We start from the raw sequence: 12936 nt of genomic DNA on the forward strand, positions 1-12936 counted from the left end.
GAAAATAGAAACATATAATAGGTCGGGAAAGGCTTAGCTACGTATGATAAAGAACTGTGAAGTTTCTTTTTGCCGAATGGTTTTATATTCGATTCGGTAACCAACTTCACACGAATGGGTGAAAATTAAAGCTTATTTCTTTATTATTGTTAAATTTTCGAAAACCTGAACTAGTACTGAAAAATAATTCGGTATAATTAGTGTCGTGAGCTGAATAACAAACAAAAAATTCAAAATGGTATATTAATGAAAGAATCTAAAGTTAGTTTTTATCGAATGTTAAAAGTTAAAGCTTATTTCTTGATTTCATTCAGATTTTTAAAATCTTCAACTGCAAATTATAAGAGAGTACCTCGATGAAATATGAGCTATGGGTTAAATGAAAAACATTGCAATAATGAATAACAGTTCTTTACGAAACTTGTTACCGAGTGGTTTTACATTTAATATAGCATATGTTGTATCATTTATGTAAAACTTTAAACTTCAAAGTACGGTAGTTAACAATGTGAAGTTTCTTATTACCGAGGAAGAGTTTTTGCATCAGGTAAACCACGTTCCGGAATATTCCATAAAATTTAAATTTCGTTTTTTGATTCTAGTTGCATTTTGTAAACACCCGAAGGCTCTAATGTTACTTACTTACTGACATCTTGTCGGCCGAATTTTACCGAACGGCCAATTTCTTTGTGTGTGTGTGGAGAGGAGGGGGGGGCGTTCCACCCCCTACCGCAATGCCACTGCAAGTCATTGTGCAGTTCCTGCTGTTGATGTTCCAACTTGTCGTTTACATATATTGTGTAAACATACTTATTCTGTGTGTTGTTAGGTTCTTGAAGCCTTGCCTTTTATCTTCCAACAGAAAGGCAAACAGCCAGATCGATATTTTCGGGGATTTCTATGTCTCTTTAGAGTAACGAGGTACCCCTGTAAGCAACAAAATGCTGATTGTAGTTGGCTTTAGTGATCTAGCTTTTCAAGCGGAAAAGCTACTTCGGATTTCCAGTCATTTCTTGTAACATGTAAATCACATCATGAACCACGGGGTTTAAGGACTTACCGTAACGGTTTCACGGATAGTGTATTTCAAAGCTTATAGTAGCTCCAGGCCAATACTAAAGTCTTTTCAAAAGTTTCTTGCTACAATGCAGAAAAAGTAGAAAAAGAAATATGATTTTATTAAACTTCGGTAATCACAGTAGGATTTTTCGAGGTTCACAAGGATGACAGAAGCAACTTGCTGCACATATACATCCTTAAAGTGGGTAGTATATGCTGTTTCTTGTATTTTTTTCATCAGTGCCGACCAATATTTTTAGCAGTTGTACCAGTTTTAGATTCCACTGACCCGAAACAGCAGTCAAACACAAAGGAATTGGGGGGGGGGGGGAAGTTTCAAGCTGACAAGTTAAAAGTCATTGCAAATTAAATGAAACAATGCTTGTCGCTTGATTGCCACAATTTGAAGTCACTGTGTCTGGATTCTGACGCTGATTTCTCCAGCTGTTCTGAAGAACCATAGTATTGGGTGACAGGTCTTGTCATTATTGAAAATAGCATATATAATGTGGTTGACGTATTATTATGTACTCTTCTTCACTTTCGTTTAAGAGTTCTTATTAATATTATCACAGATAACACTGGTGATACTAACGTATTAGCGACTGCATCAAAGAAATATTAATATCACTTTTTTCACCTATTGTATAAGCGAAATGCAGATAATTCCTTTCAATAGAGAAATGATTAGAAAGATTATTGAACAAAACATTTTCGTAACGGCTGTCAGAGACTTAATAATTACTAAATTAAATTTTAACCCATTCAGATTATCAGTATATATATAGAGAGAGACGTGCCTTTCTAGTGTTTTGTACTGAAAGACGAGACTACAAAGCTTTCATGATGAAAACTATGTTACGTTTGGTTGAGTGTCACGGACTGTTATCATTCACTTGAAAACTTTACAGATCTTGTAATTGTTGCTGTAGGATAAACTCGAGCTGCTAAAATCTATTTTTAAATTTTTCTCTATATATATGAAAGCTCCTTCGTGGTAAAATATGTAAAGGCCGTCAAAACTTCGCGCGTAAAGCATTTAAATTAGAATACATGCATATAAAATGGCGATTAATAAACATAAAACACTAAATTGAGATTTTTTGGTAAAATCATTTTGGTGTTTAAAAGTTATACATTTAAAAAACATTTTCCCTGTGCGATACCACTTTTTTTACGTAGTGTATCGGTAAAGAATATTACGATAATATGCATATTTTATATATATATATACTGGCGTAAAAGCCTTTGAAAAATGACGGGAAATAATTGGAAACGAAAACTATTCTGTATAAAACTGGCAATAAACAAAATAAATAAATAAAAGAAATATAAAAGTTCCTTTCCCTGGAACATACTACATGTTACTCCTGAATCTACTATGTATAATTGAGCAAACATGCTACATATTGGTACATTTGGATAAAAGATTAAAACATACGATGACCATGTGATTGTATACACACCTGTTCATCTTCTTCTGAGGAAAAGTCGTCTTCTTCCCTACAGATAATTGGTATCTTCAATCTGTTTTTCGTAATAATTCCCAAGCATAGATTTGCGCAAATGTTTGACTTATTTTTCATAGGAGTCTTCCCGGCTTTTCTATTCAGATCAAACCTAGCTTGACGTCATAATGATGTGGTGTCACACACATAACGCCAAGCCTGATCTGTTCCTGGGAACTCTTGCCTTGACAGGCTTTTATATAGCGGAAAAAAGTGCCAAAATTTAGGAGCTCTTTATGCCTATGTTAGCGATTAAACTTAACTAAAATGGGAACTGGCAATCAAAAGGGAAAGTATTATAGGAGAAAAAAAAGTGGAATTGGATTAGTGTAACTCACGAAATTCGGAGAAATTGATTGTGAACAACTGACACTTGGCTTTTATACATATATTGATATATTTACAGATAATTTTGTGTATTTGTAAGCTCTTTCTGTGATCAAATCATTTCTTACACATGGCTATAATCAAATATCTTAGTGAATAGTAACTGTGGGTTTAAGATTTTTAGATTTATATTTTTTTGTGTTTAATTTCTTTGTAATTTCGATTTTATTTTTATATATTCTTTTTGTTTTTTAATGGTGTTTTAATTAAGCAATCCAAATTGTAAATTTATATGCAAAATTTGAAACAAGCCAGTTATGAAATTCAGATGGAAATTGGCATATAAATCTTGTGCACGAGCATTCTGTAGCTGAAAACTGATCAAGTTATTTTGTATGTTACATCACCTGATTTATCAGTTATTTACATGTTAAATGCTCTGATAAACCAGTAAAAAGTAATGTATACATTTCCTGGAGTTAGAGTTCATTCCTTGTACTTTAACAAAATATTTTTAATCATGATTTATCTGATCAAATACTACGTAAACAAATAAAACAATACAGATTGTGGGTTTATGCAATACAAGTTGAGGTACCCCTCCTTTGTCTGGGCTATGAACTTATAAAAATGTGGTGATGGATGCTATGATAAATATAACAAAAATTCTAACGTTCACACAATTTATTTAAAATATATTATTACAGTATTCATGGAGGTGAAGAGAAACAGAAGTTTCTGAGCACACCTGGTTGTCTAACAAACCCTCTGTTAGATTTTAAAACCATAATAACTGACAAGTCGATATGATACAGTATTCATTATTACCACATCAAAAGTTTGGCATAAGCTTTAAGAAGTCAATATGTATATACCTAAAACATAATGAACACTGTATGATGGTCAGGGTGACTTTTGAAAGAAGTAGTAGTGGCGGTTACCTGCTTTCAACACCCAACTCTTAATGTTTTTCCATAGTGTTTCACATGATTAACTGACACTCATTGGTCACAGAAGTGTCTTACAGGCCAAAGTTGAAAGGTTACGAGTCAAAGTAAGAAGTTGATATAACTCAAGAAACTCTTCATATCAGCCTTATGGTGGCTGTTGAAGTAGAAACTTCAGCTGAGTTTATGTATTATTGAAATAGTGGAGATCAATTTTTTCATTGCACTCTCAGAGATGTATAAGACGTTTGTATGCCCTCCCCTCACACTGTGTGTATTTTGTGTTATAGAAGATTTTAATAATTTTTTTTGTGTGTGTGTGTGCAAGGATGTGGCACCATTTGTGAATGTAGTTAACGTTAACTTATGTCAGAGTTAATAACTAATCAATAACATCAATAATGGGGGAGGAGGGGTTGTGATCTCACCATTAACATGCCCCTTGTTCCAAAACTATCATCCCACAAAGTTTGGTTGAGACTGGCCCAGCAGCCTAGGAGTAGTTAATTAACAGACAGACACACGGACTTTTTGTGTTTTACATACATATATATCTAATTTTTAATTTTAACAATTTCTGAGAACTTGTGATACTTAAAATGTGATATGTAAATATTTATAGAATTAGTTTAAATTATTAATACACCTATCTTGTTTGATTGTTTGACTTCTTGATGTAACTAGTAGTTACATTGTATGCTAAAAGATTTAAAGACATCACATCAAACTACCATGATTATTCAGGTTGCCCCCCATGTTACTGCTGGAAAAAAATTTGCTCTGCAAATCTTGAGGCCATAGTGCATTATAAAAAGTACAGGCAAGTCCGATTAACCGATTAGTTTAACCAACAAGTTGGCAGTGGGTGGTGTTGACTAGCTACCTTCCTTCCATTCTATCACTTCAAAATTAGGAATGGTTAGTGCAGATTGTCCTTTGCTATTTTTGCACAGAATTCAACAATTATTCTGTACTAGTTGTACTGATTAAATATATTTTGAAAATCAGTACTTTTTTTATATTTGAACTCAGCATAGTGAAGAATTACAATACAAATAAGCACATATAATTTCAGAAGAGAGCCTTGGAAGTCGATGTCATTCTACAGGTTTTATATTTCAACATCATCTCTCATCTCGTAGGATTTTTACTGATAAAAATGAGTTTAGAGATGACTGCTGGTTAAGTAAGTTACTTTAACGTAGTGGCTGTTCATTGCTGTACTTATTACCAAAACCTGTACATTTCAGGTTTCAAGGTTATGTTTTAACCTTTTCATAAGCAGTGATTTACTCAAAAGGATATGGGAGTGGAAAATTAAAGTTCATTCTGAGCAACTTAGTTGTTTCTACTTAAACTCTTTTGGAAATACTTAACAGGGCTAACATAATTGTGATGGATCAGTGTAATACTTATTAATGAGCTTTGTCCAGTTGTCATAATCAGTAACTATGTTACTAACTGAATGGTAATTTACAGATTAATAATGGATCTGTCTACAAAATTTTGCTCTACTATAAATGTTACTATTTTTACCTTTATTGATTTTGTGCAAACAAAAATATATACACATTTGGTACACTTGTATCTAACTGTTTATTTTAATCTGGAAACTAATTAATCAGTTTGGCTTTTACACAGAAACTCAGGCTTTTCTCGACAATTGACTTAACATCATAAAATGTTTTAATTTCAAACAAATAGTTAAATACATAAGGTAATAAAAGTATAACAGTAATTGTTAAATTGAATAACAAAATTAAGAAAATTAGTATTAATTAATTACTTTGACCAAGTTGTTATTTGTTTAGCATTTGTATTTGTTTTCAGTTCAAGAAGCACAAATATACTAATTTTTTAGTCAGTCACATTTAAGAGTGACCATTAGGAAAAAATAACATATCTATACAACCACATATGTTGATAAGGCCTTAATCCGTTAATTGTTTTAAACTGACAGGTTTTGGTTTTTATATTGGATAATATATTAGGCTTTATTTTTGTCATTCACTACTACTAGAATTAAGGCAGAACTAGTCCAAAAAGTTTTGAACTCTATCATGTAATTCTTTGCACTACCAAAGTCTTTTATGAAACATTTGTAATTGTTAGAATTACAGAAATATTGAGCCAGTTGTTTTAACTGCCAGTTAAGAGGATAGGTGAATAAAACAAAAGTAGTTTTAATTAAACCTAATACATATTCACTTAAAATTATTTGTTGACTACAAAATTTATATTTGTAAATGTTGACACTGAATACTAAAGTTTTATTTTTCCTTTTTGTAATAGGCTCACACCCCACTCTTAGTTGGAGGCAATGATAGAGAGGTAAGTAGTTTTTTTTTACCAGAATATTTATTGGTGCAATGTGTTATTAGATTGTTAGAAATTCTAGAACTGGAAAGTTGGTAAAAGATTTATATATATTTTTTCATTATTTTATTCTTCCGAGACGATACACACCACTTCACACAGAAAGCTATCTTCCCCGTACATCTGCGTTAGAGATTTGCATGCCATAGCCTTTAGACAACTCCCACTTAATCTCATGAGTTTTCTTGTGAATTGTGCTACTGCATAATGACGTTCTTATGCAGCTAAAGCCTTCTACCAATAGGAGGATGACACAACCTCCATGTGCACTAACTCCCTCTATGCTTTTGCACTCATGAATTGTAATTTTTTTGGTCAGACTGTGTTCTGCCTGCAGAATGATCTTTTATTCCCCAGTTTTTTCATTGGAGGTGCTCTCATAGGAACTCCACTCATCTTTACCTTGCCAACGCTCTCAATTTCATGTTTCCTCTCTTCTGATCATCTGTTCTACATCCCTCGTCCCTGACTGTTGCTGCCTTCTACCAGATCTGGTCTTATACTTGTCATAATGCTCACCCACCTTTACATTTTTTACCTCAGGTTCTAGCCTTGACTTGAGACTCTCCTTGTTGTGTCTTCTTGGTGGTTCCCCTCTAGCTGGCTTAACCTTGGTTTCCTTTTCTATGCCACTTTATAACCCAACTCTCTCTTTGCCCGCCAGATATACAGTCTATTGCTTCAACATCTTTCATCTCCTTTCTGTCAAGGAATTTTGTCCTTCCACCTTCACATTTGGATTTGTCTGGCCCATTGCCCATTGAACCAGACTTTATAATCTGGTAATATTTTCCTTTCCTGTTGTGAGTTCTTCTGTCTGGTCCATTTGCCTGTGCAAGGGGCATGGCTTCCATCATTGTTCCATTTGCTGTAACCTTCCTCCTGATCATCCTACCATCGGATATCTCCCTTCCCTTTACCTGTCTGTTTAATAGGGGTAAGCTGTCTCCATCATTGCTGGTTATTGGGCAGCCTTGTCTTGAACATTTTGTCTTTCTCGATACTGCAAGGTGTTTCCTCTCCAGTTCTCTCTACCTTGTTCTGGTCCTTCCTTATTTACAGACACACACAACTTTGTTCCCATGTCTGACTGGGACCTCAGTGTCATCTTGCAAGCTCTTACCCAAGCTCCTTTGAGCCATTGGCAACCTTCAACTTCTACCACTTTCTCTTACCTGTGGTTGCTGTCATTGAGATCTTTATGCTATTGACTCATCCCATACCACTTTCCATTTTTCTCATATTCTTATTTCTCTGGACTGGTTTTTCTTCCCTAAGCCTTCAGTTGATCAGGGAGGACACCACTCCCTTCCTTCTATTTCACTTTTCTATGAGCATTCAGACCTGGACAAACTTTTGTGCCCTGTGTATGCCATTTGTTTCTACTTAGCTTATACCTCTCACTTTTAGGGTTTCCATCTTCAACTGTACTTCCTCTGGGATCCCTTTTCCTTCATGGACAAATCTAACTTCTACCCTTGTCAGTAGGGCCCACCAATTACTATGTTTGATCTACTCCTCATAGGGTATTGTTTCTCACAGACAGTCTGCATTTCCTCCTATCAAATTCGTCACCTCTCTTATTCCCTTGCTACTTGTTTCTGACAGCTGCTGGACGAGATCTTTCAATCTAGCATGTGGACTACCTCGCTTAACTTCATCACCCTCTCTCTCTTCACCATCTGGTTATCTCGTTTCTTGAAGTTTACTGCCTCCTTTGTTCACCATCCTACAGTCTATCCACCATCTCTAGACAGATGAGTACATTCCCTTCTGACTATAGCATTTGCTTACAGGATCCCACCAGGTGGCTGAAGGTTCTTCCCAAGGTACACTCGTTTTCTCAAATTCTGCATCAAGCCAGGATAACAGAAAATGTTCATACTATTTCCATATATGCTCACTGTTCAGATAGGGTGTTTTGTAAAACCATGTGAGGTATCCTCATGGTATATTCTGATATCTAACTAACCAGTTTAGTAGGGGATCCGAGCATTTTCTCTGGGTCTCCCCCATCAGAAATTCCTCTCCCTTTATCTTTGAGTGGAGCGAAGGAGACCCTTGCTACTTACCAGTTCCTAGCCACTGGGGTGATGGACCAGGGAGAACCATCAATGATTGGGACCTAACCAATGGGGCTAGAATAAAAGGTGCCAATCAGTGGGAAGCGGGACAGTGATGACACTGTCAATGTAGCACAGATCACCCCTCATATAATTATACCTACAACATGCCTGAAAGACATTATACAATACTGTACCTTTCTCATGCTGTCTGCATCTGTTCAGTAATTTGAGGTTAGCAAGCACTACTATACCGTGCCCTTCTCTTGCAGTTGTGTCTGTTCAGTAGAGTTGAGGCGAGCACACTATACACATGTGCCCTCCTCCTGCAGTCATTTCCTGTTGTGGTGAGCATGTACAAACAAATTATGCTCTCCTTCTGCAGCAGATGACTGTCCAATCGAGGTGTGCACTCTTTCTATTATGTAGTTTATGACATAAATTTTGTGCCCTCCTCCCACAGCTGGTGCTGGTCCAGGAGTCTGATGGTAGATTTGAGACGAGCACTCACAAACATATCATGCCCTCCTACTGCAACTGACATATGTTCATTCAAGTCATGGTGAGTATACACAACATTACACACTATATCACATAATTTCTGTTTCCCCCTCCCACAGTTGGTGTTGGTGCAAGTGTCTAACCAACATTACACACACTATGGCATGAATACTTTGCCCTCCTTTTGCAGCTGGTGTTGGTCCAAGAGTCTGAAGGTAGAGTTGAGGAGAGCATGCACGAAAGTTACACACACTGTGTCATGAATTTTGTGCCTTGAGGTGAGCAAGAAATAATAATTTCTGTGCCCTTCTCCCACAGATGGTGTTGGTCCAATAATTTCTGATTATAACATTGAGGTGTGTGCTAGGTATGGTCTTGACGTTTCCTGACCACACTACACATATTGGCTTTCTGACCTATTATGTGCAAGTACTCAGACAGCCATATTCTTATTCCACTCATACCTGCGACACATGGGGCTTGTTTGTCTCTTCCTCCTTTCTATTCTGGGTGAAGAGTGTATCTTGGAAGAGATGTGATGCAGTTTCCCACAGGTGTGTCCTTATGGAGCCTCTTCTATCGAGTGTCTTACTCCATAGGTTTGCTTTGGGTGCTTTCTGAAGGCAGCTCGTAAAGGTAAATTTTTCACCAGTCCCTTAACCTTATTAATATGGGATTCTAGCTTTCTGTCTGCAGAGGTGTGTATTGTCTTGGAAGTTAACATTTTCCTTACCTGAAAATGTTTTTCCAATAGAAACATCTGCACACACTTCCCATCCTCCTCCAATCTTTTGGTGCACTTTAGACATATTTTTGGTGTCAAGAATGAAAATTCACGAGTGCAAAACCATAGAAGGAGTTAGTGTGCATGGAGGTTGTGTTGCCCTTTTATTGCCTTTTGCTGCATAATAATGCCATTATGCAGTAACACAATTCATGAGAAAACTCATGTAACTAGGTGGGAGTTGCCTAAAGGATAGTGGCATGCAAATCTCAAAGGCTAACATATGGGGAAGATAACTTTCTGTGTGAGAGTTGAGTATCTATCAGAAATACATTTTCAGGTAAGGAAAATGTTAACTTTTCTAACGTTTTAAATTTAATACCATCTCAGTTTTGCATAGAAATATTCATTTATGTTTCCACATGTTTTGTGATGTTACACCGTTTCTTTATCTAACTTAACAAAATTAGTAATGATAAATACTTTAAATGCAAATAAAGAAAAATGTTACTAAGTCTCTAAAAGTGTGTTGGAAAAATCTGATTGTTGTTAGGTGTTTTCTTCTTGTAAACAGTGTTATTCAGTAAGCTATGCCAGAAAGAAAAAAAAAGGTAGATCTGAGAGATTATTTTAACACTTTTTCAACTTAAAATCTAAGAGGATTGTGAAACATTACATATGCAATTTAATGTAATGTTTCATTAAATTGTATTACTGTAGTAAAGAAAATGGATAGAAGTTTGAGCTTTGAAGGCTAAGTCCTTAAGTTCTAATTATGTAAAAATAAGAAGACAACACAGAAACACGCAAATAATTTGTTATATGATACAAAACTTTGTAAACTAATAGACTTGGGTGCTTCTTTTGTCATTAAAAGATCAGTTTTTAAAATTAGATTTCATAATTCAGACCAGACAGGAAGAAGGAAAAGTAATATTTGATGTCATTGAACTTTTTAAGTTCAAAGACAGAGAAAAAAATGCATTATTTTTCAGGAACAAACTATGTTTTGTGTATTTCTCTTTTAAAGATGGATTTTGATAATGTTGTGAAAAGATTATACTTTCTATGACTTTTACCACTGGAATAAAATTTTCTTTACTTAAAAAGTGTGTTTCTCACATGTAATTTCATATTTACGAATTCTTCATTATATTTTGACTCTTTTTAAGAATACACATTAAATGTTTAGTTCTGTAAAAATCTTATTTTGTTGTTATTAGGCTAGTGGTTATGGAGATTGGGAGTATGAAGAAATTTCTTTGGAAAGGGTAAGTGAAGATTTCGAAGAGTAATATAGCACAATGATCTTATTGTAATTAGAAGAAAACTCTACCCAATTGTCTGTATATATCTCATTCTCATTTCAGTAGTTCTTCTGTCACATTTTTTTTCATTTTATTGTTTTCCTTTATGTTCAAGTATTAAGTTACCTTTATGTGATGGATTTCTAAGCCACTCCTTTCTCAGTTTATTTATCTTATGTTTTGCTTTTTTTCTATTGTGTGTGTGTATATATGCAATTTCTGTGAATGCTTTGTAATATATATTATTTTAATTGTGATGAACCTTATGCATGTTGTTTTCACATTGTAGCTTATACTTTTACTGGACTTAACTTGCTATGTCCTACACCAATATGAGTTCTAGATAGTAAAACTATAAGCCTTGGGATATATTGGTTTCATCATTATCTGTGGGCATACTCCATCACCTTTTGTGCTTTACCCTCTGATAATTACAAGAGGGTGTCCCAGCATGTTCAGGTTTTCAAACTTGTCTTATTGCTTTATCAAAGGATTAATAGGGCTATGGCTGGACTGGGCATATCCCATAATAGTATCATTCCTCCAGTGAATAGCAGATTGTTCCAAAGGACTTAACAGTATAACCTTAGTAACAAACCTGTCAACATCATTAAGATCTATGGAAAGAACATGTTCTCTGTGCACGCTAATAATTTGTTAGTCTCTTGTTCCTCTTATCTGCCATATTGGCTCTAAGGTGATTTTGATCAGTTTTAGCTTGCTAAAGCTCTTTTCACAGTCAACTGGGATAACTGGGAGAGTTATTGCTATACATGTAACTTGTAAAGTTCAGTGAAAGCCTTAGATAGAAGTTTGAAATGTTCTGCAAACTCCTGAATGCTCATTCATTCTCTTAGCTTGCCTCATTTCTATTTGTATGTCTTCAAGATTGAGCCTATAATGGGCTGTAAGAGGTTTAGTACATTTAAAATAGAGGAATTTTTCAAATTTGGGGTTAATTGCCGACAGGGAGCAGAAAGTTTGGACATTTTCCCCACTGAATCATTTGTTTAGTTCTTGAAGAAAATTATCAGTGATTGGAAACAGGATGGCTTATTTCATATGGCATCCTTTTTCACCAGTGTGGTTAGAACTACAAAATTGCCCATGTTTGAGGGCGTGGAGCTCTGTAACTGATTCTGATGGCAACAGTTCAGGTCATTTTTGGTAGCGATGTCACAAGAACGTTGATAGTAATGTGCAACTTTCTCATCACATCTGTAGATTTGCAACACTGCTTGAAGACTCTCAATGAGATCTGCTGCTTTCAAGTAATCTAACTTGGAACTTTGCAGCATACAGTATATGAATGCCTGGTCATGTTGCACCAAAATGGATTGCTGTCACTTTTGTTAATATGCCACAGACATTTATTTAAACATTCAAACCTTGCAACAATTGCATTTACATCACGCACCTGGGAAGCCCATCATGTTTCCGACATTGTATTAATTTCTACAGACTTTTCATGTGGGTGCATGTCTTTTTGTCTTTAGAAAGCAATTCACAGTGCATGATCATTAGATCCACTTAAAAAGTTGTAGTAAGTCTGAAGCATTGAGAGAAAGTCAGTCACAGGGGTAACAGATTTCACACTTCCTACGATGACCAAATTAAGAAGATGAGCAAAACAGTGAAAGTAGATGGCTTGAGGTACGATTTGTCTTATTTTCTGTTGAACCCCAGAGCACTAGCCACTCATGACAGTGGTGCCATCATAATATCATTGACCAATCAAAACAAAATGTGGGTGGGCAAATGGCCCCCTTGCTCCCTGTGACATGTGCTTAGACAAAGCCAAAAAGGATAATTTTCTTAATTAGCTAAGCTGTTTCTCATGGCAACAATGAGTTAACATGTGACTTATAAGCATACTCAATAGATAAGCATGGGTTGTGCCATTATTTTTTTAGGGTATTTTGTTTCTATTCATGGTACATCTTTCTTGCATGTATACATAAAGCTGCACACCCATGCACTCATTGTTTGATTTAAGTTTAAATGTACATAACAGTCGTATCTGTGTAAGAACTGTTTTGTACTTCATAGTATAAAGTAGACATACTGTGATTGGAATCCTTTAGTTTAACCACCATATTGTGTGTAATGAACTGGCTAAAAGTA

General features: G+C 35.3%; 1 protein-coding gene across 7 annotated transcripts in view; it reads left to right on the forward strand.

Annotated features, from left to right (window-relative positions):
* Window positions 1–12936, forward strand: part of LOC106478764 (disks large homolog 1-like) — a 124391-nt gene that overhangs the window by 73826 nt on the left and 37629 nt on the right. For all 7 annotated transcript variants that reach the window (XM_022382404.1, XM_022382405.1, XM_013939326.2 and 4 more), the window contains 2 exons: window positions 6134–6172; window positions 10729–10776. In XM_022382404.1, the coding sequence (XP_022238112.1) occupies window positions 6134–6172; window positions 10729–10776 (87 nt within the window). The remainder of the gene's footprint in view (window positions 1–6133; window positions 6173–10728; window positions 10777–12936) is intronic.

This window comes from Limulus polyphemus, unplaced genomic scaffold, assembly GCF_000517525.1.
Source record: "Limulus polyphemus unplaced genomic scaffold, Limulus_polyphemus-2.1.2 Scaffold247, whole genome shotgun sequence".
Lineage (NCBI taxonomy): Eukaryota > Metazoa > Arthropoda > Merostomata > Xiphosura > Limulidae > Limulus > Limulus polyphemus.